The sequence below is a fragment of the Metarhizium robertsii genome (genome assembly GCF_000187425.2).
Source record: "Metarhizium robertsii ARSEF 23 chromosome Unknown MAA_Scf_9, whole genome shotgun sequence".
NCBI classification, from domain to species: Eukaryota; Fungi; Ascomycota; class Sordariomycetes; order Hypocreales; family Clavicipitaceae; genus Metarhizium; species Metarhizium robertsii.
In genome coordinates, this window is record NW_011942237.1 from 610411 (window position 1) to 637251 (window position 26841).

Here is a 26841-nt window from a genome sequence, read left to right on the forward strand (position 1 = left end):
CTCCGCTCCGTGGGTCTGGATGAGCAAACTGCCACAGGCACAAGCATTCTGGGGTGGAAACAAGAAACTTGTGTAACGCCTAGGCCCTGCCCAGTGCCCAAGTGGCAAACTGCCATCCAAACGGCCATGGCCAGTCGCGGGGCCCAGCCTAATTCTGAATGTAGAGAAGGACTCGATGCGCCATGCAGGAGACATTGATCTCGCAGCCGCGCTCTCTTGGCGTCCAACGATGAATCAGCCCGCCTTCTCCCTCTCGGCTGTCTGTGGTCCTCGCCGTCGTGGAATGCCCGACACTGCCTACTAGGTCAAGTCCCTACCTACCTCAATACCTAGGTAGGTATGCAATGTGAGGAGAGCCGAGACTTTCTGAATGATGAAAGGACCTCGAGCAAGCATTCAGGGCTGAGGGCAAACCTTGTTCACTGGCCATTGCGATGTGTTACATGACCATCTGGTTGCCAATTGACCGAGAGGTGCATGAGACGACCCGCAGCCAATGTACAGGTAATGTACGGTTAATGTGCAGGTAGTAATGTACAACGGTTGTCGTGGTCAATGTTCCGAGATGCATTCCGAGCTGCATGTCTGACGCAAGGATGTGGTGCAGGTGATGTTGATCATAGTGCTCTGCTGGTGGTGCAGGTAAGCAGACAGGCAAGTGTACCGAGCAGTGGCAGCCATGTGGCCCAGGCCATGCGCCGGCATTGAGGGCGCACACGATACGGAGTACACGATGTAGACAAGCACCGAGAATTGAGATTGGAACGTGTTGTAGGCTACGTACTATGGAGCACATGCGCCTCTCCTGGGTTGCTTAAGTACGGAGAAATAAAGGTTCCATTCAAGATGCATGTGTGGGTGTCTGCTTCCGCATTGGACGAGATGGCTCCTTCCTTTCCTAGGAATCCATCACGCCTTGGCCAAACTCGTGGTTTCTGTTGAAATGCTTTGCTCTGTACTCCCTACAACTGCCGCACATACAATCCCAACATCCCCAACACCCCGAATCCTAGCAAAATGCATTGTACACTAAAAAAAGGACCCGACGTCTGACTTTGCATTTTGCACGTTTACTCAACCAGGACCAACCAGATGGCGACCTTGACCAGCAATGCATCATTCGTCGTTCAGGGGTGCCATCGCACAGCATGTCTTGTTGAAGAGAATGGTCCGAGACTCTCGGCACCAGATAAGTCGTCCGACAAAACGCCAAATCCTCCCGAAGCAGCGAACCAATAGACCCTGCATGCCTCCATCTTTACCTGGGCCTCTTTAGTTCGGAGCTAGTTGTCAGGCGAACGGCTAGTTCCCAGACGTGCAGCGGGAGCCGGCGGCCGGTGGCCCACGGTTGAGCGAAAAATCGGCACCTGCATTTTGCTTTGGATCTGGTACTCCGTCGCATGTCTGTCCCCTAGACATGTAAGTTATGCCATCCCGAGTGCTTATGTGTGTACATATGTACGTCGCAAGGAGCAGACTAGACCGGCATTTACATGGCTCTGGTGGCCATGTGAACACCATGCAAGGCACCATGACGCCACCGAGAAAACACTGTTCCAATCTTAGATAAACGGGTTGATGCTTGTCAGGAGCATCAACATATCGAGTTGGGATACTCAGCCGCCTCAACAAACAGGGTGGCAGTTCAATCCATCATTCAGCCATCCCAGCCATTGGGCTCACTCACTCACCTGTGTTCTTGTCGATAGAACATCATCTAGGCCACCGAAGACATCAGCCCTGTCAACTGGGCTGTTTTGTAACAAAACATGGGACGACAGCGGGCACGGACCCTTGCCGCCACATTTTCATCCTACTTTTTGCTTCTGCCAAACTCCCTGCATCACGCAAGAGCGGTTCGACTCAATTTTCGCCTAAATAAATGCCACTTCCAGTTTGAGTTCTGCCACAACTCGAGTAAACTCACAGACATGACATGGGTAGAACTTCACATTTGGCCGCCGATACCCAGGGCCCTGATCTTAAGCGCCCGGAGCAGGGTTGTTTTCTTCACAAGCCCATTCCACAACCGCACTTTTCATACCTAGAAGACTGCGTTTAAAGATGCTTCTCCAAAAGGAGCATGCGGGCACACTTCTGGACCAGAAACCTTCATGGCCATGAGATTGACCACGTACAAGCGACAATCGCTGCTGCACGGAGAGGTAGAGATTGAGCAGGAATTCCAAATACCAACTGCAACGGTGACGGCTGGTCAATCTTAGACGACTCAGACTACTTCCTTTGTAGGAAATTTGGCGGCCGTTCACCATTCTGCAAGGGACATAAACGCACTACTTTGCTCATTCCAAGGGGGGTTCACACCCCGCGTGACGTCAAATCGTAATCAAAGCGCTTTATCACGGAGCAACAAGAAAACGGTGTTATCACATAACTACCTAGGTACCTAGGACAGGAATTGGATTGAATGCGAAGATCATAAACTCTCCATCAACATTCTGCGTCTTGAGCTTCACTTTGAAACAAACATGACGAAATTTAACTCCTTCCTCCTCGCAACATCGATCACTCAGCTTACATTGCCTCCGGACCTTCCTACGCTCTCAGGAAATTTCCAGCTCATAGCGCATGTCAAGTCTCCCAACATCACCAAGTTCACGGCCGGCATTGAAAACTGGGAGGTGGCATCACTGCCGGGGCCCGGCTGCCATGAACCCCTTTCGCTGAAGAAGCCTAGCGATAACGGCACAGCCAGCGGCACCACGTTCTGGTTCAACCCGGAGACGACGGGCATCGCGTACGGCGATGGCGAAGACATGAAGACTTTATCCGTTCCAAAGGGAGGACACGGCGAACGCGCACTCAGCATGGACTGCAGGAGGGGGACGCCCGGAGTCAGAATCGTCCCGCGGGAAGATGGGCCGCAGCTTGTGTACGGGAGCAACGGGACGTTTTACGTGTGTCCACGGAGGGTACGCGCCCAGGGGATAGCGCAGCTGCTGTACCGAGAGAAAGACGAGCTGTTGCCATACATGTGTGCGGACGTGGCGCTGTTTGCGAAGTGGGCGAAGGGCAGGACGAGGGGGGACGAGTCCGTCGTGGATTGCTGCACGGATGTCCGCGACGGGGTCTGCACGTTTCCCCCTCAGCCTCGGTAGATGGATGGTGGGTGTGATTTTTTGTCAATGTTCGCTTCGTGGATTATCGCGTGTTGCTGGCCCCCTAACCAGCCTGATAAGCGTGTATTCTAACCTTTTTAGCGTCCCCGTGAAAGGGGCAACTTAATTCTTAGTGTTACTAATACCTTGGCCCTCTTGGCCTCGTCATATGAGAAAAACGATCTATTTTTATGGCTTTGCTGCTGCAGATTGGCGTCATCATTTTGTGCTTGTACGGCCCGGTCCACGCCCCAGGATTCGGCACTTTTAGACAAGCACTTTCTTGGGAGAACAAGAGTAGAAATAGTGAGATTTAGCGGCTTGGCCTCGCATTAGCAAGTTGTCCTGATGGCGTCACTGTACTAAGCTGTCCGCCAGTGTTGCATTGCGCTTCTTTCGAGAGAATGGTCGTTTCCCCGGGACGGACTCATCGACTTGTTGAGTGATGCGCTTTCTACGCAGCTTCCTTGGTACGGCCGGAGGGGGATGCGGCCATCAGATAAATGACTTCTAGCCTTGTACCGCGGAATGTCTGTCCTTGCCGTTCTTACGTGACTCTTTGATTTGCCGTTTTGCCTGCTAGTAGATGCATGGGCACCCTGCTGATTCGAGGCTGTCATAATTTCGTTGTCCTTTCGAGTTGCTGTCATACCTTGCGATGCGATTTCAATGACGGGAAGCTGCCACGGGACAGCAAATAAGTTGCAAACATCTGCATACACTCATACCGGTGGGTAAATAAACAACGCCACGGACTACTCGCTGGATTCAGACTGTTCTTCTGTATACTTCGCGCTGGACATCCGCCCAAGCATGACATGACAACCCATCCATACTGGTTCGAATTATTCTGGTGCAATTTTATCCAGTTCGTAGTACCTGTATTCTATTTGATTCTCTTTGTAGGCTTCATCTCGCAGCCCGATACCCTGGCCTTCTTGTACAAAACACCGAGTTCTTTGGCTCTCCTCAGGGTGGACTCTGAACTGTTAGTGTTGTAAAAATTTTAAATCTGTATAGAAGTCAGGTCGTGCCAGTAGTTGTATCAGAATTCGACAAAGACATTGGGCTGGCTGGAGATGGTCGCAGCTCTTGCGTACAACTCTTCCTCGGATTCCTCTAGCAGTGTATCAAAGAACTCGACCATTTTTTCGTCTTCGAATACATTATAGCTGTCATCCCCGAAGATGAACTGCTCAGAGTACCGGTTGCTGCAGCAGGCATTTCCCATATCCAACATGTCGAATGTGAAGAATCGCATGGCAGCGATGTGATCTTGGACGCGCAGGGTGGTGTCCAGACTCATACGTCGCAACACCTGCAGACACCCCGAAATAACGTCCTGGCTTTTCTTCAAACAGGTCTGGTACTTCAAACTCCTCAAAAGATAAAAGAAATGGTTCCTCATTTTCTTTAGAAAACATTTAAACGGAGTACAGCCTCTAGATAAGCATCTGCATGTGTAGTTGTCGGTCAGCCCTAAAGGTACTTGGGATTTTATGAACCAGAGCTTCCGTCGACCCAGTAAGGGTAGATAGATGCCCACGCGGGACTTGAGATAGAGTACTGGGGAGTTGCATGAATGCAATGTGACCGAGTCCGTCTATTGGGAGCTGTATGCATGAGCGCTGCAACACACATCGCTCCACAAGATGATACACACACATCCCATCTGCCACACCCTTATATGTAATTTGCGTGTGCTTAAATGGAAATCACAATATTTACTTGTTTTCGTGTTAATTGAGGGCATCGCGATATGGGCTGTGCAGCTCCATTCGCACCGCCGACTACCGTGGCAAGTCATGGCAGCAACGCCAGCCTGTTCTTGATGGAGAGAGAGAGGTCAGAAGGGCTCAAGGTGACAGGTTACGACAGGCTGCAACGCACAGAGATTCAGCTTGGCATCTGAGCTATCCATAGCAAAAGACGTCGTGTGACAGGCGAACGAAAACCTGTTCGATACGGCGACAAGGTGGACTGCCGTATCGTATGCGTTCACGCGCAAGTTTTCGCGCCACAGCGCCTTCCCTTCTGCATGGTAAGGTGCAAAGCTGATGTTGTCTGGTCCAGGCGCACTTCAAGTGGCTGAAGCTTCTGGCAATTAAAAGCGTAGCTTAGCTTCTTGGCTTGCTCTTTATCTTCTCTGCCCACTTTGGCTCCATCGCGTCACGGCCTGCCAGCTTTGCCACTAAATCCTCCAGAGCTTCAAGCTCCGCTTCGAATGAGATGAGGTATTCTGCCACGGCTGCTGTCGGAGACACAGGCTGGGTGCGTACGCGAAACCGCGACTAGTTGATTCCGGTGAGACGTCCGGTGAGGAGGTCCTTGAGAGCTTTGTTCTTTTCTCTGACAGAAGCGAGCTCCTCACTGCGGCATTTGATGGCATCGAGGTATGTTGTGATGCTGTCGTATATGTCGAAGCCAAAGGAGACACCAACTTCGGCCACAGTAGTCGTGCGTTTGCCGGCGTTCAACTGCGGAGTCAAGGCTATGGGGATGATGCATATGGTTACCAAGGAAGGAACGGTCTTGGGGGAAGGAGGCACTGGCATGGAGGGTAAATTAACCACACCGTGGCTCATGTTCTCTGCGCGAGGCTTGGTGGCCAACGGAACTTGGACTTTGGGACCATCTTTCCCTGTCGGTGTCAACAAGAATGGACTTGACCCTATTTCTTCTTTCTCCTTCCGGTCCCCATATCCACGGGCCCTGGCCTTTGTTTACCTGGTTTTCTCAACCTACCAGTTGACATCGTAGTCGGCATGGTAAATATTGCGGTCTGCACGAGTCTGTTTGTTAGGAGCTATATACATAAGCGTTGTAACGGCCAGAGCAACAGCAGCAACAAACAGACTCCTGTCAATAGCAATTGTTAGTCGATCCAGCGATGTCGTTCTACTACAAAGGCCCTGCCCCTTTCCCCCTCTCTTAGTACTTAAGTAGGCTATCCTGGTCGTGGTGGCAGTTATATCAACTATCTCTTGTGGGTTGTTCTAGTGCGCTTGTTCCTGGATAAGTGTTTTAGCGCGGTTGCTAGCGTTGTTGGCAACCAGACCCTTTTGTCGCCGTGTACATGTATTGTCTGGTATAATCGGATACACCACGGACATGTACCAAGCCAGAACGTTGGGTACTTTATGCTTGGGGCCCGTTCAACACACCCCAGGGGTTCTACTACCGAAATAACCTATCAGTTGATTCTCAATAGAAATGCCAATAACAACTTGGTTTTTATCGAGCGCGAGGGCCCCATAATCTCTTCCCTGATTGCAATATGAGCAACATCTTTTTCATGCACATATTTTTCCTACACTCGACCTTTTTCTTCGTAGGCCGTGTGCATTTCCAGTGCAGCGTACGCTTTCTGCCAAGAGGGTAGAGGAACATTTTGCCGGTGTTTATTGGTGATCGTTTGCGCGTATGTTCTGGGAAGGCGGGAGGCTGTGTTGCCGTTTGGAGCGAGAAAGTGTCGATTAGGACTCACAGAAGATCTCGCCAAGAGTGAGCCTTTTGATGGGCAAAGGGAAGTAATTTGGACATGTTGCACTTTATGACATGTGGCCGAAATGTCTCGACTTCACCTACTGTTCAACCCATTTTCTGCGTTGCAGTCAAGTATTCGTGGCGTTCAGATGTCATTTTCGACATCAAACCGATATGGTCGCTGTCTGAATCTCTTTGATGCACAGTTGTACGGCAAAGGTTCATCAGATTGACAGCTTGCGCCGTGGCCTCGCCTTTGTTCTGCCAAACAACGGTTTTGAACTGTGCTGGAACAACACCCTTTGGACCCTTCCCTGCGTTGCTGTCCTTGCACATGGAACTGCGTCTTTGCACAGTTGTGTTAGGCAAAGTTCCCACGCCGACTTGTGTGAACACAGCCAGTTTAACCCAAGTTTGGGCGAGAACGCGCCAAAAGTATTCAGCATTTCAGGCACAACTTGTTGCAGCCACCGAACCGAGAAGCAACCATGCAGAGTGCATACGACTTTCCAAATCACTTCACATTGAAAGTGTCACGACGGGCTGTTGCAATGATGATGCAAATGCAGCCGCTGGCGGCCGTGTCCATGAGTATCGTGGGGCGAGATTAGATATATGCAGACCAGACCCATGGCATTATTCCGTATATTTTGAATGACAGCTTGTAATAGGTTTGCTGGACTAACTATTTTGAGCCAAAGGTCTGAGGCAGTAAGTAGGTGGCACTCAAAAATAAATATAGCAGCATATAAAGGGAAATGGCTCTTTTCGCCGCATCAACTCCCTGCCCTGATATACCTGAACCCTCGAAAACAATTTTACACCTCCATGCTCGTTAGCTCAACCATGACATAGGAGTGCAAGGAAACTTGACTCGAACTCACCTAGTACACTACAGGGCCCCATTCCTCCACTCCATTCCCTGGCACTCCTTCCATGCCAAGGTCATTGACTTGCTCTTCTTCTTCGATAGAGATTCTGATGTAGATTATATCCGTTTGCTATTTATTCCCGAATTATGCAATGAGATCAGCCACGTTCATGGGCATTTCATCAATCTGAGTTGAGTAATACACTGCGACATGTTAGCACTGCGATAGTATCAAGAGGCTGAGTTGACCTACACTCGATATCTCTCAAGATGCGCACATCTTCGGTCGTAACAAAGTTGATGGCTACGCCCTTGCGACCGAACCGGCCACTTCGGCCAATGCGGTGGATGTAGTTCTCACGATTGCTAGGCAAGTCGTAGTTGATAACTAGACTGACTTGTTGCACATCGATGCCACGGGCCCAAACATCGGTTGAGATGAGGACTCGACTGTTGCCCTGCCGGAAGTCCTGCATGATGCTGTCCCGTTCCTTTTGCGGCATATCGCCATGCATGCTGCTGACGGTGAAGTTGGCCTCGCGCATCTTGTCGGTGAGCCAGTCAACCTTGCGGCGCGTGTTGCAGAAGATGACGGCTTGTGTAATAGTCAGGGTATCGTACAAATCGCACAGGGTATCGAACTTCCAATCCTCCTTCTCCACGGCAATAAAGTACTGTTTCAGACCCTCGAGGGTCAGCTCATCACGCTTGACAAGAATTCGGACAGGGTCGGTCATGAACTTGGTTGTCATGTCCAACACGTCGTATGGCAGGGTGGCGCTGACAACCACGACTTGTGTTGCCGGGGGCAGGTATCGGTAGACATCGTAGATTTGTTCCCGGAAACCCTTGTTAAGCAATTCATCGGCTTCGTCCAGTACTAGCATCTTGATGTGCCTTGTTCGCAGGTGGCGTCTCCGAATCATATCGGCAACACGTCCAGGGGTCCCCGACACGATATGCTGACCATAGTCGAGCTTGCGGATATCTTCGCCGACGTTGGTGCCACCAATGCAGGCGTGGCATTGGACGTTCATGTAGTCACCAAGAGCCATAACGACGGATTGGATTTGAGTAGCCAATTCACGGGTCGGTGAAAGGACTAGAGCCTGTGTTTCGCGCACGGCAGTGTCGATGACCTGCAGCATACTAATCGAAAAGGTCGCCGTTTTGCCAGTGCCTGACTGTGCTTGTGCGATTGTGTCGCGTCCCTTGCACACTTGGACGATGGCTCGGGATTGGACGGCAGATGGAGATTCATAGCCGTACGCATAGATGCCACGAAGAAGGTTCTCTATGTTTCGATATCAGTCGTTACTCGTCGGGACTCGACAAGTCATCTCCTGCTGGTTGTCACTCACCCTTCAAAGACATCGACTCGAAAGTAGGGTGGACAGTGACTTCTTTGGAGGTGGAAAATTCCATCCTCTCATCCGCCTTGCGGTCAATTCCTCCGGCGCCTTCAGCCATCTTATTGGTAATATGTGTGATTGCGAAGATGGGATAAAACGGCGATGCGCTATGATGTCGAGATGAGCTTGAACAAAAAAAGTTCGGGAGCTGGTGAAAGGGCCGGGTTTACTTCGGCAGAGCGCGGATTGTCCGCCTCCACAGTGGCGCTGGGCTTAACGAGGCTGGCCAAACTTTGGCTGAAGCGGCAAAAGCTCTACGACTTCGCGACCAGATCTTTTCCGTTTTTTTTGTCGCGACAGCCCACCATAGCATCACAAGCGTATCAATAGCGGCTGTCAAGATGTATGTTTTAGAAGAGCAAAGATACATTCATGAAGATCTTGAACGCCTGGAACAAGGCATCGCTGATCGCGTCCGCGAGGAGCCAAAGCCTGTGAGTAAATGCATTCGTGAAATAGTTCACCGAATCAAACTAACCTGATTTATTAAAAAGATTCGCGACCGACTAAACCGAGACCATGAAATTGCCCAACTCCTCGACCAGATCCAGAGACAGTCAAGTAGCCTGTTGAACCTGTACAAAGACGAGAACGGAACCCGAGCAGGAGAACTCCAAGAACTCAACACTGGCGATCCCTTTGATGCATTTTACAAACAACTTGGCGACATTCGTGAGCACCATGCCAGATATCCCAACGAGCAAGCGGAAAACTCGGAACAAAGATATAAGCAAAAGAGAGGCGACCCGTCCGCGCCTGTCGCGACAGTTGTGGACACAATCTTCTCCGGAGAAGAAGCATTTGGGCGATTCTTCGACTTGCATACATGTTATGACTCATTTTCAAATCTACCTAACGTCAAGCGACTTACATATTTGCAATATTTGGAGTATTTTGACAATTTTGCTGCTGGGTATGGTGGAGTCAAACGAGGCGACAAGATGACGGATCAGTATTTCAACTATGTTGGAGAACTTGCGCAATACCTCGAAGATTTCATGCGAAAAACGCGCCCTCTAGAGAATCCGGACAACATTTTATCAGGCTTTGACGAAGAGTTCGGCAAGCTTTGGGAGAAGGATGAGATTGAGGGCTGGCAGATCGAGTCAGCAACAAACGGCTCAAAAGCGATTCTGACGGACGCCGAGGCCATCTGGTGCGAGGACTGCGAGAAGGAGTTTAAAAACGAAAACGTGTACAAGAACCACCTAACTGGGCGAAAACACGTCAAGGCAGCTGAGCAACGTAAACAACGGCAGCAAGATGCCGCGGCGGGGTCAGCAGATTCGAAATCAGTTGTCGTTTCATCGACAAGATTAAAGGAGAGGGCCATTGCCGAGCGTGAATACCGAGTCAAAAAGATGGCTAGCTTGATGAATACGGAACGAAGCGATACCCGCGTCAACGTCGAACGAAAACAAGGCATGACAAAACGCGAACGAGAACAGGAACTTGAAAATCTTCTCAACGCTTCCGACACGCCACGAGAAGCCGCTGAAGACGGTGAAGGAGAGGGCGACGACGACGAAGACAAGATCTACAACCCTCTCAAAGTTCCATTAGGCTGGGACGGCAAGCCGATCCCCTTTTGGCTGTACCGACTGCACGGGTTGGGCGTAGAGTTTCCCTGCGAGATTTGCGGCAACTACGTGTACAAGGGCCGACGAGCATTCGAGAAGCATTTCAACGAGTCTCGCCATATTTACAACCTCAAATGTCTCGGCATTACCAATCCGACCCTATTCCGGGACATCACCAAGATGGACGAGGCCGTCAAGCTTTGGGAGAAGATGCAGAAAGAGAAAAAGAAGTCGAAGCTGGATGAAGGCAGTGTCGTGCAAATGGAGGACGGAGAGGGCAACGTGATGCCCGAAAAAGTGTACTATGATCTACAAAAGCAAGGGTTGCTGTAAAGACCAGGGGAGCTATCATCTATACAGTGTGTAATGTAAGTAGTAGAAGAACGCGACGTAGTATAGGCAAGACAAAACCGGTGTATCATATTTCGAACAATTTCGAAACAATCCTTCAGGGGGAGAACAACAATGAAACCGATGAATACCTACCATATGGCATTGGGCCGTCGAAATTTTGCCCGAAACATGAGCTGTGGCGGTGAGTTGTGCTTTGGCCACGAGCCTGCGCCTCGGGCGACTTACCCACTTTGACAACGGACGATCAACAATTTCCCTGGTCGATAGAACGATACATCAGAATTTACGATAGACCTGAGGAGGGCGCAAAATAAATGATCAAGACCCGTGCAAAGGATCGGAATGGGCGATCCCTGGACAACTCACCCGGCACTTGTCGTTGATCACATATCGTCCATGGTCCTATTATGCGGGCACTGCCGCAGGGGGGGAGTATTGACTCCATCGTGACTCGACCTTATGCTGCAGGGTTTCTTGTTGACATAGTTGACGCTCGGCAGATTTCCGATGGCTGTGCTGCCCGGCGTCGATCCCATGGAACGTATTAATTAAAATACGCGGTGTAGTTTCCTTCTTCACCTTCCCCACGGTGTCGAGGCAGTTTTTTCATTGACACAGCCCATTACGGCCGTTGTTAAAAGGGGGCATGTCTCCAGGTTCTGAGAGGAAGTTGCTCCCATCGAGGAACGGTTCTTTGGGCGATTCTGTTGTTGGGATTGAACTGGACTCGATGGCGGACAAGGCGAACGATTCGCCCGGTAGTGGCTCGCATCACAATGCACAGATTGAGGATGATAAGTTTGAGGGCTTGTTTGTGAGTACAACTCTACTGTTTTATTTTAATTTTTGGAAGATGGGCAAATTGAGACATGTATAGGCTAATATGGAATAGTATGGGCCTCGAGACCTTAATCATCACTCGAGGTGGCCTCATTTCCTGCGGCTTCGGGGAAGTATCCTGCCATACATGATATTCCCCCTCTTGTTTGTGGCTGCCTGGGCAAGCTGTGTTACGATAATTTCGCGTCGAGTTTATCATAGTATGTAGCCATGTGTCTCTTCAAGGGCAAAAAGAATAAAGGCTAATGGTGTGCAGTCGGCGTGAGTCAGGTTCTTCTCACAGTTCTCGGTTTCGTCGTCGGTCTGTCGCTATCTTTCCGAAACTCAACTGCCTACGAGAGATACAACGAGGGGCGCAAGTACTGGTCTCAGCTAGCCAGTGTGACGCAAAGTCTGGCAAGACTTGTCTGGGTCCATGCGAGCGAGCGTGAGGAGTGCCAGACGGAAGACCTACTGGCCAAAGTTACATTTTGCAACATGCTGGTTTCACTCAGCTTCGCCTTGAAGCACCGACTACGCCACGAGCCATTCACGCACTACGACGACCTGCAAAGCAGGACCGGGCATTTGCCGATAGTGGCACACGAGGCCGAGAAGAAAGAGTGGGAGAAACCTACCAGATGGGAGACAATAGGCCTGTTCCTCGGGTTTCCCATGGCAGAGCAGAATCCTCGAAGACTCATGAAGAACCCGGCCAAGCCGTTGGGCAATGTGCCGCTGGAAATTCACAGCTCTTGCTCGGCGTTTATCCAGGCCATTATCGACAACGGGACGCTCAAGACGCCGGGCTGTCACACGTCAGCCATGGGATTGTTGGCACAAGTCAACGACATTCTCAACGGAACAGAGCGAATCCTCAACACCCCGTTGCCGCTGGCTTACTCGATTGCCATTGCCCAAATAACATGGGCGTACATCCTTATCCTGCCGTTCCAGCTTGTCGACAATCTCAAGTGGACAACAATCCCCGCAACGATTTTCGCGGCATACATCATCCTGGGGCTTGCCCTTATTGGGCGGGAAATTGAGAATCCCTTTGGAGACGACGTAAACGATTTGCCGCTCGAGGGCTTCTGCGAGCAGATTCGGCAGGATATTGATATAATCATGAGCCATTCGCCGCAGTCAACGGAAGATGCGGTGAAGAAGGATGAGAATGCAGTACTCTACCCGCTGAGCCAACACGGGTATCATGCTCTGGTGTCCAAGTCGCCAGAAGAAATTCGAGCGTTGCTCCGTGTCAAACTGCAAATGCCAAGGGATGAATGACCGGGTCTTGGCAATCCTGATTTTTGCCGGAGTAGATAGGCGGTCCAGAGAAAAGAAGGCTGTAGAATCGCACGATTTTTTTTAAGGTGTGCATAGTTAGGATTGGCGTGATTCAACGTGATGGTGCATACTTATGTATTGTCGATACGCCAGAGGTCGCCTCGAATTCAGCATTGTACAGTCCAGTCCAATTTCCCTCAGCATTGGGCCATTCTTAAAGGTCGAATTACTGCGTGTACCACAAGCACTCTGATGGCGTCTGACGTATGCACGGTGTTTGTTGCTCGCTGAGAGTTGTTCTCACGCGTTGGGGGAGAATGGTGCCGGCGGCGGCAAGCGACAACTCCTATTGGCCCACGCGGAAGCTCCTCAGGCATCCAGACCCCTGACAACAGAGTCGAGTTAGTTTGGCCATTTGCAGCAGTTAAGAAAGCAGACACCACGACCAGGGCATCATTAAGAACTTAGACATGCGGCGCCCTAAAATGCCATGATGTTCAAGATTGCTTATCGCCAGACATGAGTCATATCGCAAAGCCTCTTCCGGCGTTATACACGGTCTACGTCCTTCGCTCAACCGTAAGACACGCGTCTCTGTACATTGGCTCGACACCGAACCCTCCACGTCGTCTGAAGCAACACAATGGCGAGTCTAAAGGTGGCGCGGCGCGCACATCGCGTGATAATCTGCGCCCTTGGGAAATGATTGTCTTGGTTTCTGGGTTTCCTAGTATGGTTGCGGCGCTCAAATTCGAGTAAGGCTTGTCTTTCCCTACACAGCTTCCACCCTGGCCCGATTCTTCATCGAGAGCAGAGAATCTTGCATATACCACGCACTTTCTGCTGACCATCCCATCAGGTGGGCGTTGACAAATCCCCATCTTTCTTTACATATCCCGGATGAAACACGTGTAAGCATTTCAACACGAAGAAAGAAGAATGGCATGCCAAGACGGCCACTGCACAGCTTGAAGTCGATCATGTCGAACATCCACCTGCTTACGGGTGTGCCGAGTTTTGTGAGGTGGCCACTGAATGTGCATTTTCTTGCAAGGGAAGCCTATACTGCATGGGAGTCTAGGATACAAGCCACGCGGGAACCTAGTCGAGACGGCCTTGAGATTCTTACCGATTTTGCTTCTTCGTCATCTTCGGGGGGCATTAACGCATTGCCGGTGGATTATAGCCCGATGGCGGAATATGTGGTCAAGGCGCACAATGTGGTGAACTTTGAGCAAGAGGGCAACTGCGTTCACTGTGCAGAAGAGCTCGAGTCAGGAAAGGGCCTGCACGGCATGTGTCCAAACGACAAATGCAAAGCCATGGGACATTTGGACTGTTGGGGCAAGCATGCACTCTCTGGAGAAAATACCACCCACATTATACCTGATCGATGCTCATGCCCGTCATGTGGGGCGCCTGTCAGATGGGGTGATATGGTGAAGGAACTGAGTTTGCGTGTGCGTGGAAACAAGGATGTTCAGAAACTGGTCAAGGCGGCAGAGAAGGCGAAGAAGATAGCTGCAATATAGCATTTTGAGCATTTTGTGTCGGGGCTCATGCGTCTGTGTAGTCAAGCAAGAACACACGCGACGTCCAAGGTCTGCATCGCCGAATTGGCTGGGCGGCGCCTCCGAGGTGATTGACTTTTGATCAGGCGACAACGAGAACTCTCAGCTCTTGGGCGAAAGAGGTGCTGGTGGTGGTAGCAATGCCAATCTGCTGCTGCTGCGTCGAAATACCAGCCAACTCGGGATTCTTGCCATAGAATATCAAGTAGCCTGGTCATTTGCAGACGGGGCATGCGGATACTAGTACTACTAGTAAAATATTGACATATGCATGTACTATTTATTCCCCAGATTGTGCATGATAGGTCTGAGGCAAGTGGATGGGCGGGCCGAGCGGTTCATGGGACGGTAGGCCAACATAGCCGTAGGATAATAAATGCATGGCGCAGACAGCATGTCGCAATGACGTACATTTGCGTACGATATTTCCCTTGGTTCAATCCCCTCCGTCATCACCACCTTTGCACATTCGTCCTGATGGATCAAAGCGAATAGCAAGATGCGGAACATGTGTCATGTAAGCCTGCGACGGCGAGGTGAGAGAATCGCCGCTCTCATCGGCTTCACAAAAGCGGGTCTTCCAATCCTCCGGCGCGGGTCCACTTTATATCCAGACCAAGCATGACCGAGTATGGATACCTTGAGTCACACACAAAATAGGACGGAACTGGTGTAACAGATACTTGTATCGCCGATAAGGTGTGCGCACCGGACTTGAGCCATCACAGCCCTGGCTTGCCTGGTGGTCTAGTTGACTGAGTCGTCGACTGGCTGGTCCTTCCGCTCTGCTCCCCAGCAGGAAAGACGGGCAGGTGCAGCCCCAGCCCGGCCCCAAGGTCGTTAACCTCAAGCCTCTCGCTCTCTCTCGCTCTCACACACACCCTCAGACTGCATCTGGAACCGCGACCCATCCCTCGTTCTGCCGTCTTCCCTTTCACACCAACATCTACACTTGACCCACGACCCACGAGGCCACATGATTTCTCGACTCCAACCGCCGGTCTTTACTCTGCCCTAGGGGTGCCTTCCGTCGCTAATTTTATTCCTCGCATGCGAGCTTTCCGCTTGTTCGGTCTCTTATAACCGTAAGTCGCATGATTTTGTATTAGTGCGAGGCGTATCAGTGATCGTGTGTGTCGGCTTGAACCTTTTTTCCAATTCGTGGCCCACGAGTTAATCACGACTGTGCAGGTACGCCCCGAGGCTATTTTTCGCCTTGTCTTCCATCGACCGAATCCAATTATTTCCTTCATCTCTTTCGGAGCCGACTTGTTCCTGCATGCTACAGCGTAAACTTGTAATCGATACGCCTGTCGAGTACATGTCGCCATCGCTACGATGCACGCAGTTAGTCACTCATAGGCACGCCGCTTGAGCAACGACTACGGAACATTCCTCTATTCACACGAATCCATATTCAAGCGAAACCATTTTTTATCTGTCTCCCTCCTCGCGTGTGCCTCCACACCGGCTACTGGCCCGATCATCACCCTCCTCGGGCCCCCTTGGACTCAACCATGGCACCAATGTCGACGGCCACAATGACAACCCCCGGTGTAAATAGCGCCAATGTCAGTTCTCGCAATTCGCCTGCCACCGGATCGTCGGCGACCCAGGCATCGTCAAGACCGAAGCGTAAAGTGAACACGAATGGCTACCATCCCGCCAATTCGCAGATCCCTCTGAGCTCTATGGCCAGCATAGGACTGGATCTCACCTCGGTCGAACGCCGCGGCCAGCCGACGGCGGTGCGCGAGTCTCTTCAGAAAAAGTCACGCCCGCATGGCATATCCGAAGCCCCTACCTACTGTCCGACCGAAGAGGAGTGGCGGGATCCCTTGGAGTATATGAAGAAGATCACGCCAGAGGCCTCGCAGTATGGTATATGCAAGATTATCCCGCCAGACTCGTGGAACCCTGATTTTGCCATTGACACAGAGGTACGTCGATCGGAACTAATCCTACCCTAGCGGATGGCATGTGCCGACTCACAAAACTAACATTGCCCATAGAAATTTCATTTCCGAACTCGAAAGCAGGAGCTTAATTCTGTAGAAGGCAGTAAGTCAGGGGCCATGAAATCGATCGCAGAACCATGTTATCTAACTTTTGTAGGCACTCGAGCCAGCCTCACCTATCTTGATGGCCTCTCCAAATTTCACAAACAGCAAGGCAGCAATTTACACCGATTGCCATATGTCGATAAAAAACCACTAGACTTGTACCGCTTGAAAAAGGCCGTCGAATCCCGCGGCGGCTTTGATAAGGTCTGCAAATTGAAGAAATGGGCAGAAATTGGACGAGATTTAGGCTACAGTGGCAAGATTATGTCATCGCTTTCAACTTCCCTGAAAAATTCATATCAGCGATGGCTTTGCCCCTACGAGGAATACCTACGACTTGCCAAGCCAGGTGTGCATCAACAGCTAGAACAAGAATACGGAGGACCATTGACTCCTAGCCCGGCGCACACACCAGCCAAGAAGTCTCACGTGAACACTCCATCCAGTGCGAAGGGCGACTCACCAGCCAGACAGGCTTCAGATGTCTTGCAGGGAAGTTTAAATGGCTTGAAAAGAGAGGCTGACCGCGACACTCCCATGCTTGATGCCCCTCCACCAGCTCCCACATCTGCTGCGACGGGGGGTTTCAAGGCCATCAATACCAACGGATTCACTCCAGTGAACGCTGCCTCGAAATCTGCCAATAGTGAGAGCAGAAGCTTCACACCGGATCTCAAGCGACTGGGTAGCCCGGCGGCCTCTGCTAGCAATACACCTGACGCCCGGTCTGGCCTGAATCCGGCTGCCTCCGTCAAACGTCAAGTTGGAGACTCGAGCGACACGACCAAGAAAGATGTAGACACTGACATGGAAGATGGTGAAAGCAGCAGCAGGCGTAGCAAGCGCCTCAAACGGGAACCCGTGCCCACAGTTGCTGGGTCTCACATGACACCTTTCCGGCCATCCATTCCACGAATTCCAAAGGACGAGACCATGACTGCAGGAGAGAGGTGTGAAAATTGCGGCCGTGGAGAGAGTAACGGAGCTCTTCTCGTCTGCGAATCATGTGATAATGCTTATCATGGACCCTGTCTGGACCCTCCAGTGAAGCGCAAGCCTGATGCAGAGTGGAATTGCCCGAGGTGTCTCGTGGGCGATGGCCAGTTTGGCTTCGAAGAGGGCGGTCTTTACTCGCTGAAACAGTTTCAACAAAAAGCAAATGACTTCAAGCAGGGATATTTTGAAAAGAAGATGCCATTCGATCACACGCTTAACTGCCTTCGGCCTGTCACCGAGGAAGATGTTGAAACTGAGTTCTGGAGGCTGGTTGCAGACCTGGAAGAAACCGTGGAAGTGGAATATGGTGCAGATATTCATTGTACTACGCATGGTTCGGGTTTTCCGACCCTGGAGAAGAACCCAAACAACCCGTATGCCTCTGATCCATGGAATCTCAACATTCTGCCCCTTCATCCTGAGAGCCTCTTCCGTCACATCAAGTCAGACATTTCCGGCATGACCGTGCCTTGGGTATACGTAGGCATGATATTTTCCACTTTCTGCTGGCATAACGAGGATCATTATGCCTACTCCGCCAACTACCAGCACTTTGGAGCAACGAAGACGTGGTACGGCATTCCGGGAGAGGACGCAGAGAAGTTTGAGGCCGCCATGAGGGAAGCTGTTCCCGAGTTGTTTGAAACGCAGCCAGATCTGTTGTTCCAGCTTGTCACATTGCTAACCCCAGAACAATTGAAGAAAGCGGGTGTGAGAGTCTACGCTCTTGACCAACGCGCCGGACAATTTGTTATTACATTTCCCCAAGCATACCATGCCGGATTCAATCACGGGTTCAATTTCAATGAAGCAGTGAATTTCGCACCATCTGATTGGGAACCGTTCGGACTTGCAGGAGTCGAACGACTACAACTTTTCAGGAAACAACCATGCTTCTCGCACGACGAACTTCTATGGACCGCTGCAGATGGAAATGCCGCAACCGGCTTATCAATACAGACTGCCAAGTGGCTGGGACCTGCATTGGATTGTATTCGAAAACGCGAACAGGAACAACGAGCCGAATTCCTTGCTAAACACATAGAAGCTTCTCCTCACAAGTGTCCCATTAGCGGCCCTGGGGAAGAGGGCTGTGGCTGTCCCCTGACCTTCAAAATCAAAGAGCGTGACGTTCTCGAGGAGGAGGAACAGTGTTGTACTTACTGCAAAGCGTTTGCATTTTTATCCAGATTCAAATGCGGACGGACCGGCAAAACCGTCTGCATCATGCATGCAGGGCACCACCCATGTTGCGACCTTGCCGAAGAGCAACGTTTCGCTGGCGAAGACCACGCCTTGATTTACAGAGTCACTGACGAGACCATGGCGGAGACGTATGAAAAGGTCGTTGATAAAGCGCGGACGCCGGAACTGTGGGAAGAAAAGTACGCCAAAATGCTTGATGAAGAAACCAGCCCGTCGCTAAAATCTCTTCGAGCCCTACTCCATGAAGGCGAACGGGTCCCCTTCGATCTTCCGTCCCTACTCATTTTAAAAGAATTCGTCGATCGATGCAACGATTGGGTTGAAGAGGCTACGAACTATATTGTACGCAAACAGCAAAACCGTCGCAAGAACGAAAAGGCGTGGCAGAGCGGCATGCGCAAATCAATCGGAAGCGCATATCAAGACCAAAAAGAGCGTGAGTCCCGCAATGTGAGCAACATTTATCGCCTGCTTCGTGAGGCAGAGCACATTGGATTTGAATGTCCCGAAATCGGGCAACTGCAGGAGCGAGCTACAGCCATAAAGGAATTTCAGCTCAACGCAGCCCGTACCCTCGAAAATACAGCTACCGTCTCAATGGAGACTATCGAAGAGTTGCTTGAGGAAGGCCGGAGCTTCAATGTGGACACCCCTGAAGTCGATCGTCTCTCCAGGGTCCTGGAGCAGATGCGGTGGAATCAGAAAGCTAGGTCTAGCCGCGGCTTGTTTTTGTCCTTGAAAGATGTTACCGAGCTCATTGAAGATGGCAAGCGACTTGAGGTCCCCAGTTATAACGACCATCTCAAGTTTTATTCTGACCAAAAGCTCGCTGGAGAGACTTGGGAAGCCAAGGCAAAGGAGCTAATCCACGCCGCCGTCGTGCACTACCCGCAGCTCGAGGCTCTTTCCAACCAAGTTCAAGCAAACGCCCTCCCCGTGTCTCAGGAAACCCTTGCCGAAGTCGATAGAATCCTGCATAAGCAGCGCGAGGCACATCGCCAGATTATGGACATCACTGAGCGCTGTCGGAACACCAATTTCAGGAAGAGGCCCAAGTATGCAGAGGTCGTGGACATCATAAGGAACGTTGATGAGCTTAACTCGAAACCAACCGGCACAATTGACCTAGAAAATGAGCGTAAGCGCCATGAAGATTGGATGCGTAGGGGAAAGAAATTGTTCGGAAAATCGAATGCCCCTCTCCATATTCTGAAAAGCCATCTTGAGTATGTCCTGGAACGCAATACGGATTGCTTTGACGTGGACAACGACACACCACGCCAGCCTGCTGAGCCAGTTTCTCGCGAGGTAACCCCTGAACAGACGGGGAACCGTTTCGATGATCGCACGAGACAAGTTTTTTGCATTTGTCGAAAGGTCGAGGCTGGTATGATGATTGAGTGCGAGCTGTGCCATGAGTGGTGAGTACTTAACGTGATTTGATTGCTTTGTGCAACTGTTCTAATTTCTATGTTTATAGGTATCATTATAAGTGCTTAAAGATTGCCCGTGGCAAGGTCAAGGAAGACGACAAGTACACATGCCCAATTTGCGATTGGCGAATGAAGATTCCTCGCGACGCAGCCCGCCCAAAGCTGGAGGACCTTATTAATCTAACGGATGAGATTCCTCAATTGCCATTTCAGCCGGAGGAGGAGGATGTGCTAAACCGCATTATTGACAATGCGCAATACTTCCGCGACCATATTGCACGGCTATGTCATCCACTCCTTTCGACTGAAGCCGAGGTGGAGACACAGCGGTTCTTTCTTCGAAAACTTGAAGGCGCCGAAGTACTCCTCTCATACGAGACCAATTTCTTTCGTCAGGAGTTGCACAAGTGGTGTCCTGTCGCTCCGGAGCCGCCGCCCATTCTCGAGGTCTCTCTTAGCACACGCAAACCACGTCCTACTAAGCTACAGAAGATGTTGGCCGAGTACGGTGTAGACAACCCCGACGACTTACCTGAGCATGCCAAAGGAAAAGCGAACAGCTTACGACGCAAAGCGGCAAATGCTGAAGCGGCTGCAGCGGCAGCACAAAATCCTAGTGGACAACTGTTGCCCCCGTCTAGCAGCTCTGCATATGGTGGGCCGACATTCTATATGGGATCAGGCGGAAACGCCGACTCGGGCACCTCCCCACGCGGACATCTGAGTCACGCTGGTGTCTCATCCAGCGAGAAGCAGACCAGAACCAACCATATGGATGTGGATAGCGGCCTGCAGCCCGGGATCCTCGGCTCCAGGGGCCCCGTTTTTACTGACAATTTGGCTGCAAGCTTGGAAGACCGGCTACTTCGAGGCCTGCCAGAAGAGGAGGTTGACCTAGACAGCGATATCGATAAGAGCAGGGCTCTTGAAATACTCGGACGTACAGACAGGGGCCGGCAAGACGCAGAGCAAATATGGGGTCCAGATGTCTGGGCCCCTAAGCGAGGTTCAATAAGCAAGACCAGACGCTCAATCACCCCAATCGACGTTGATGAGACTTCCAGGCGGGATGAGGGGAGCGTTGATCAAATGTTCAAAGAAATGACGAATCAAGAAGATGGCGAAGATGGCAAGAAGAAGGACGACAACAACAATACAACAGAAACCGTGACAGCAGAATCTCTCGAAAGTGAAAGAAATGACCTCGATGCAATGATAGATGGAGAATAGATGCGAACCATGTCTTCTGGTTTATGTTAACGTGGGAAGACGGAGTATCAAAACTTGGGAGTTTATCTTATTTTATATTTCAGCATCAGGGTTTTGACAGGGGTTCTGGTGCCTTTTCTTTCTTGAGTTTGCTCTTTATAAGATGTATCAGTGTATAGTGTACGAGTACTCCTGTTATTTTTGGGGTGTATAATGGTCAGACAAGCCGGAACAATGGCTCCTCGTGTGAGCCGGCAAGGAGAAAAGGTCGGAGTTTTAAGAATGCTTCCTTTACAAGAGGCATCCTGCTGGTGAATTTGCTTTTCGTGGGTTTCTAGTCTTATGGTTCCCCAATTACCGGTAGTGGTTTTTGGCACTGTTTGAATGAGGTTTAGTTGCTTAGACAAAACGTCGAGGAATTACAGAAGGGTTCTGCTTGCAATGAAATGGGCTGCGAATTGGCCACAAGAGTGGTGTGACTATGTGATGCCCGCTTAGGGCTTATTAAATTGCATGAAAAGCCATGGCCATGGACTTAATGAGATCAAGTTGTTGTGCTTTGGCATCACAAGTCGCGATAGAAAGCCAGTTGGAGGCTGGGCGCAGAATACAGGGTGGACCAGACATGAAGGCTTGCGGCACAAGCATGATATGATCACGTGCAGGCGCCCCCCTTTGGAGCTGGTGCCACGGATAACAAGCGCGTACATTAGCATCAACTCAGCGAAGTTGCATCTCGTCTCTCTGCGAGCTCTTCCGCCATATTCCTCCGCACACGGGTGGTCTCTTGGAGTCAAGTAGCACGCTCATGAGGCTACGATTTAGCCACTCTACTTGACCATGGCTTCGCCGCCCTACGCCACGTCGCCCTTGGCCACGTCGCCGCCGAATCCATCGCCGGCACAGCTTCCCAACAAGAAGCGATCGTCTGCTCTCGATGTCAATGCTCCTCCCATCAAGCGCCGAAAGGCCTCCAACCTGTCCCAGTCTTCAGCGCCTGCCCATCCCCTACGGCAGACTTCTTTCCCCCCTGAAGCCGGATCACCGTACGCGCGATCCCCATCCGTTGATGCTACGTCTATTGTGAGTGGCAGTGCCGTCAGCACAACCACCAGCGGGGCCACCAAGAAGAAGAGAGGACGCAAGTCCAAAAATGCAAAGGGCGAAGAGGTTGAAGGCACGCCGAGTCTAGTTGGTGGCAAAGCGCCCACCAACGTGAGCGGACAGGGCGGGGACAAGGAGGCCGAAGATGATGACGATGACGACGAGAATGGGGAAATGGCGCTGGAAGACTCTGGTGCGCGCACTCAGGAACAGAAACAGGAAGAAATCCGGCTGAGAGCCATGCTGGTGGAGGCCTTTGACAGCGAGCAATACAACCGATACGAGCTATGGCGAGCGGCAAAGCTGTCAGATGCAGTCGTCAAGAGGGTAAGGAAGCCCCTGCAACCGGGCTGTTTTGCTATCATGATGTCTATGCTAACTCGCAGCTCAGGTAGTCAATGCGACGGTCTCACAGTCGGTGCCGCAGATGGTCAGCACAGCTGTCAAGGCAGTTGCCAAGCTGTTTGCCGGTGAGATTATTGAGGCAGCCCGAAACGTCCAAGGCGAATGGATTTCTGCTGGTGAGAAGCAGACGGACCTGCCAACGCCGCCGCCGTCAACAGACGATGCGGACAAGGACGACGAGGCAGAGGAGGCAGAGCAGTCCGAGGTCAAGCGCGGCCCGATGCGACCTGACCACCTGCGGGAGGCATGGCGACGGTACAAGCTGACCGGGGAGAGCCGAGGTGTGGGAGTGCAGCAGCTGTGGCACGCGCAACAGGGCAGCGGCGTGGAGAGATTCTCGACAAGGACAAGAAAGCGATTGTTTAAATGATTGGATTCCAGGGATCGGCAGACTCGATACTAGAGGGAGTAGGGGGTCTACGCGGCAGATGGGGTTGAATTGGGCAAGGCGTTTATGTAAAATGATACCCGTATTCATAGAATGGAATACATTTTTTAAAGGCAGCCAACGTGCTGGTAAAATGCAGTGTACTCGGTACATTGGCCATGGTAGCCGTCGACGCGCACTGGTTGGTGCACAAGCTTGTGTGTGCATCGTCTGTGTTTGTCACCGAGTCCCCGCCGACCAGTGGGGATGAAGAAAAAAAGTGAAATGTGATGACCAAACAATGAGCTGAGCGGAGCTGAATGGCTGGAGCAGAATGATGTGCACTTGTAACTATTTAAGCAGCCAGTAAGACGGCGCAGGCCCGACCCCGCCGCCCGTTTGCCAGTCAACCAGCAGCAATGCCATGGCCACGGCTCCACTTACGCCTCCACCGTCCACCGTCCATCAAGCGACGAGACAAGCAACTCAAGAACGGAGCGAGACACGAAGACACACAAGGGACCCTGACACTCCACTCGCCATGCAAGTCAGAATTTTGTCTCTTTGCTTCCAGGCTTGGTCCAAAACACCACAGTGATACCGTACCGTACAGACGCTGCATTGCTGGCAGGTGTTGAACACACAATGGCAAACGTAAAGGTATGACTCCGCGTGGTTTTATTATTCCCCCCCGCTCTTTACGCAGAGTCAAGATGCTTGCTTGCTGGCAGGGTTTGGTGAATTTCTGCGCGCCCAGTGTTTGGTGACACTGGGGTGACAAGTCACGACCAGATGCGAAGACGCCAAGTTCAATTGCAATAGCAATGCCATCCATTGCCATTGCTGCTTGCAATTGACGGCTCTTAACCCGATGCGGCTCTCAGCCTTCCCTGTGTTTGCTCTTGATCGACTTGCAATGGCAACGCCGTAGACCACGAGCTGACAATGTACCGACTCCCAGGCACAGCAACAAGACCAGTCCGCATCCGCAATCCGCATTCGCGACAATCAGCGCCGCTCCCGTGCCCGCCGAAAGGAGTATGTGGAAAACCTCGAGCGCAAGGTGCAAGAGTATGAGCGACGGGGCGTCGAGGCCACGCTGGAGATGCAGCAGGCCGCCCGCACCGTGGCCGTCGAGAACGCAAGGCTAAAGATGATGCTCGCAAGCCTGGGCGTCAGCGAGGGCGACGTTGATGACTTCTTGGCCGCGTGCCAGGACCGAGAGGCTGCCGAGGCCCTGTCAAGCGTTAGCATGCGGCCTATTCATCATGACCAGAGGGATGATGAATCATCGAGAGGTGTCAAGGCTGTACCGCAGCAAGACGTGAGCAGCGGCAAGCCCAATCCGCACATGCACCCGCAGTCTATGCCTGGAAACCACCAGCACGCCTTTGCTCTCGGCGGACACACGGGGCCCATGTCCAGCTCTAGCCACAGCTCAGCGGCTTCCCGCCAGCACACACCACTGGATGTGCTGGCGTCGGCAACGCTCCAGCAGAATTCTTGCTGTGAGGGGAAAACACGATGCACCACTGCGGCGTCCGAGGCGCCGAGCCCCTCGACTGTTGAGACCAGCACGCGGGCTGTCACGCCCACATCTTCGCCCGACGCCGCTGGCTTGGTGCCGGGCTTTTCATCGCCCATGGAAATGTCGTGTAGTGCGGCTGCCGCCATCATTGCTGAGATGCAGGGGCATGGGGATATGGGTGCTGCAAAGGCGCGCCTGGGCTGTCGTGGCCAGCAAGAGTGTCTGGTGAAGAACACTATGCTGTTTCAGATTTTGGAGGGCGAAGGACGCGGCAACTTTTCATGAGGCCCTCTCTGCTGTCACGAAAATATTTCTCCGACAAATCCGCGCAAGGGTTTATTTTCCTGGGCTCTGGCATTCAAAAGTGGCTGCTCCCATGAGGGGAAGCATCGACTCTATTCTGCGCCGTCTACAACAATGGCTGGCAGTATCAACGGACGAGCTGCAAACAGTGCTTGGTCTTGGCTTACTCCTCCCATTTCCACCGCCGTCCAATCCATCTCACGAAATACACTAGCCCAACCAAGACAGGAACCTCGATCAGAGGCCCAACCGTCGCCGCCAACGCCTGCTCACTATCCGCCCCAAAGGTTGCAACCGCCACCGCGATGGCTAGCTCGAAGTTGTTGCTGGCAGCCGTGAAACTCTGCGTGCATCCAATGCGGTAGCCATACCCCAATCTCCTCGTCACCCATAGCGTAACAAAGAAAATGACGAGGAAATACACTACCAGCGGAGCGGCCACACGCACAACACTCACAATCTGCCGCACGACATGCTTTCCCTGTGCAGCAAACAACACAATAATCGTGTACAGCAGCCCGATCAGGGACCATGGCGACAGGTACTTCATAAAGATGTCGTTGTACCACTTCTCGCCGGCTAGATGCCGCAAGGCAAGGCGGGTGACGATTGCCGCGCCGAGAGGGATGCCCAGAAACACGCCCACGCTCGTTGCGACGACAGAGTATTGTACGGCCACGTCGTCACTGTCCGGGCGTCCAATGACACGGATAAAGAACACAGCCATGGGCGCGAACAGGACCATCTGCAGCATGGAATTGATGGCGACCAAGATGGCGCAGTACTCGGCGTCGCCACCCGCAAGGCCATTCCATATAAGCACCATGGCAATACAGCGGCCAAGACCGACGAGAATGAGGCCATTGCGGAGATTTGGTTCGTCGGGAAGAAAAGCCCATGCCAGGCCGAGCTTGCATTCATTGTTAGCCCGAAGCCGCCTACCGATGAGTGTACGGGGGGAGGGGGGCAAAACCATGTACCATGAAGAACGGTGCGACGATCCAGTTGAAGACGATGCTGAAGAGGACCTGCATCCAGAGGGCCTTTTGCCCCAGAATCCTGTGCAGCGTTTCGTACCGCACATTACACAGGATGGGGTACATCATGACCAACAGCCCGATTGCTAAAGCTTGGTGTCAGAAGCGCATGGCACCAGACGGCGTGTAGTAGTCATCTTGTCCGACGTACCGATTGGTATCGACACCCCGACCCAGTGTCCCTGCTGGAGAACCCTCTCGGTGCTGGGCACAAAGTTCCCCAGCAGTATGCCGACGAGCATGGCGAGAAGGATCCATATGGCGAGGAACTTGTCCAGCCAGCCGAGGGACTTGAAGGCCGATGTCTTTTGCGCGCATGCCGGGGATTGTTTCTCCGTGTCGTGTTGCTTGGTGTCGTTGGGCGTGGGCTCGGCCATTCTTTCTTTCTTTGTTTTTTTTGGCGAAATTAGATCTTGTGGGGAGAGTAGTTTATGGACATGGAGAATTTTGAAAAGAAGGAAATGAAAAATATGCTACGGCTTTTTTATATGTATCTTGGCGTAACATCAAATTTTGTTTTCCTTTAACCGTGTGATGCTGGTAACAGTGTAGTTGGTCATTGCCTATGGGCTTTTTTTTTTCGACGTGGGCCAATGACAGTGAGCTTGTGACAGACAAGGGTGGCCAATCAGAGGCGGGGAGTGAGTCTCGGTGTTGGGGATGACATAGAATTGGGACCGTCCGGAGA

At 51.8% G+C, this 26841-nt stretch overlaps 11 protein-coding genes across 11 annotated transcripts; 7 read left to right on the top strand and 4 right to left on the bottom strand.

Annotated features, from left to right (window-relative positions):
- Window positions 1-2489: 2489 nt before the first annotated feature.
- Window positions 2490-3119, top strand: MAA_01441 (uncharacterized protein; the record flags this gene model as incomplete). Its single annotated transcript, XM_007819439.1, has 1 exon — window positions 2490-3119. The coding sequence occupies one exon, from the start codon at window positions 2490-2492 to the stop codon at window positions 3117-3119; it is 630 nt and encodes a 209-aa protein (XP_007817630.1).
- A 1045-nt stretch (window positions 3120-4164) lies between these two features.
- On the bottom strand, window positions 4165-4527 carry MAA_01440 (uncharacterized protein; the record flags this gene model as incomplete). Its single annotated transcript, XM_007819438.1, has 1 exon — window positions 4165-4527. One exon carries the CDS (start codon window positions 4525-4527, stop codon window positions 4165-4167), a length of 363 nt encoding a protein of 120 aa, XP_007817629.1.
- An 883-nt stretch (window positions 4528-5410) lies between these two features.
- MAA_01439 (uncharacterized protein) lies at window positions 5411-5886 on the bottom strand (the record flags this gene model as incomplete). The annotated part of the gene is made up of 2 exons (XM_007819437.1): window positions 5411-5760; window positions 5865-5886. 2 exons carry the CDS (start codon window positions 5884-5886, stop codon window positions 5411-5413), a joined length of 372 nt encoding a protein of 123 aa, XP_007817628.1.
- Window positions 5887-7621: 1735 nt separating this feature from the next.
- MAA_01438 (DEAD/DEAH box helicase) lies at window positions 7622-8946 on the bottom strand (the record flags this gene model as incomplete). The annotated part of the gene is made up of 3 exons (XM_007819436.1): window positions 7622-7680; window positions 7730-8770; window positions 8838-8946. 3 exons carry the CDS (start codon window positions 8944-8946, stop codon window positions 7622-7624), a joined length of 1209 nt encoding a protein of 402 aa, XP_007817627.1.
- Window positions 8947-9229: 283 nt separating this feature from the next.
- Window positions 9230-10801, top strand: MAA_01437 (zinc finger domain-containing protein; the record flags this gene model as incomplete). The annotated part of the gene is made up of 2 exons (XM_007819435.1): window positions 9230-9322; window positions 9383-10801. 2 exons carry the CDS (start codon window positions 9230-9232, stop codon window positions 10799-10801), a joined length of 1512 nt encoding a protein of 503 aa, XP_007817626.1.
- A 667-nt stretch (window positions 10802-11468) lies between these two features.
- Window positions 11469-12931, top strand: MAA_01436 (uncharacterized protein; the record flags this gene model as incomplete). The annotated part of the gene is made up of 3 exons (XM_007819434.1): window positions 11469-11636; window positions 11715-11862; window positions 11919-12931. 3 exons carry the CDS (start codon window positions 11469-11471, stop codon window positions 12929-12931), a joined length of 1329 nt encoding a protein of 442 aa, XP_007817625.1.
- Window positions 12932-13450: 519 nt separating this feature from the next.
- On the top strand, window positions 13451-14463 carry MAA_01435 (GIY-YIG catalytic domain containing protein; the record flags this gene model as incomplete). Its single annotated transcript, XM_007819433.2, has 2 exons — window positions 13451-13686; window positions 13791-14463. 2 exons carry the CDS (start codon window positions 13451-13453, stop codon window positions 14461-14463), a joined length of 909 nt encoding a protein of 302 aa, XP_007817624.2.
- A 1580-nt stretch (window positions 14464-16043) lies between these two features.
- MAA_01434 (JmjC domain-containing protein) lies at window positions 16044-21430 on the top strand (the record flags this gene model as incomplete). Its single annotated transcript, XM_007819432.2, has 4 exons — window positions 16044-16442; window positions 16515-16563; window positions 16618-20188; window positions 20248-21430. The coding sequence occupies 4 exons, from the start codon at window positions 16044-16046 to the stop codon at window positions 21428-21430; spliced, it is 5202 nt and encodes a 1733-aa protein (XP_007817623.2).
- Window positions 21431-22249: 819 nt separating this feature from the next.
- Window positions 22250-23288, top strand: MAA_01433 (TBP-associated factor IIF, 28kDa; the record flags this gene model as incomplete). Its single annotated transcript, XM_007819431.1, has 2 exons — window positions 22250-22840; window positions 22905-23288. The coding sequence occupies 2 exons, from the start codon at window positions 22250-22252 to the stop codon at window positions 23286-23288; spliced, it is 975 nt and encodes a 324-aa protein (XP_007817622.1).
- A 642-nt stretch (window positions 23289-23930) lies between these two features.
- On the top strand, window positions 23931-25098 carry MAA_01432 (uncharacterized protein; the record flags this gene model as incomplete). Its single annotated transcript, XM_007819430.1, has 2 exons — window positions 23931-23945; window positions 24247-25098. The coding sequence occupies 2 exons, from the start codon at window positions 23931-23933 to the stop codon at window positions 25096-25098; spliced, it is 867 nt and encodes a 288-aa protein (XP_007817621.1).
- A 181-nt stretch (window positions 25099-25279) lies between these two features.
- On the bottom strand, window positions 25280-26530 carry MAA_01431 (Arsenical-resistance protein ACR3; the record flags this gene model as incomplete). Its single annotated transcript, XM_007819429.1, has 3 exons — window positions 25280-26026; window positions 26097-26239; window positions 26305-26530. 3 exons carry the CDS (start codon window positions 26528-26530, stop codon window positions 25280-25282), a joined length of 1116 nt encoding a protein of 371 aa, XP_007817620.1.
- Window positions 26531-26841: the final 311 nt, after the last annotated feature.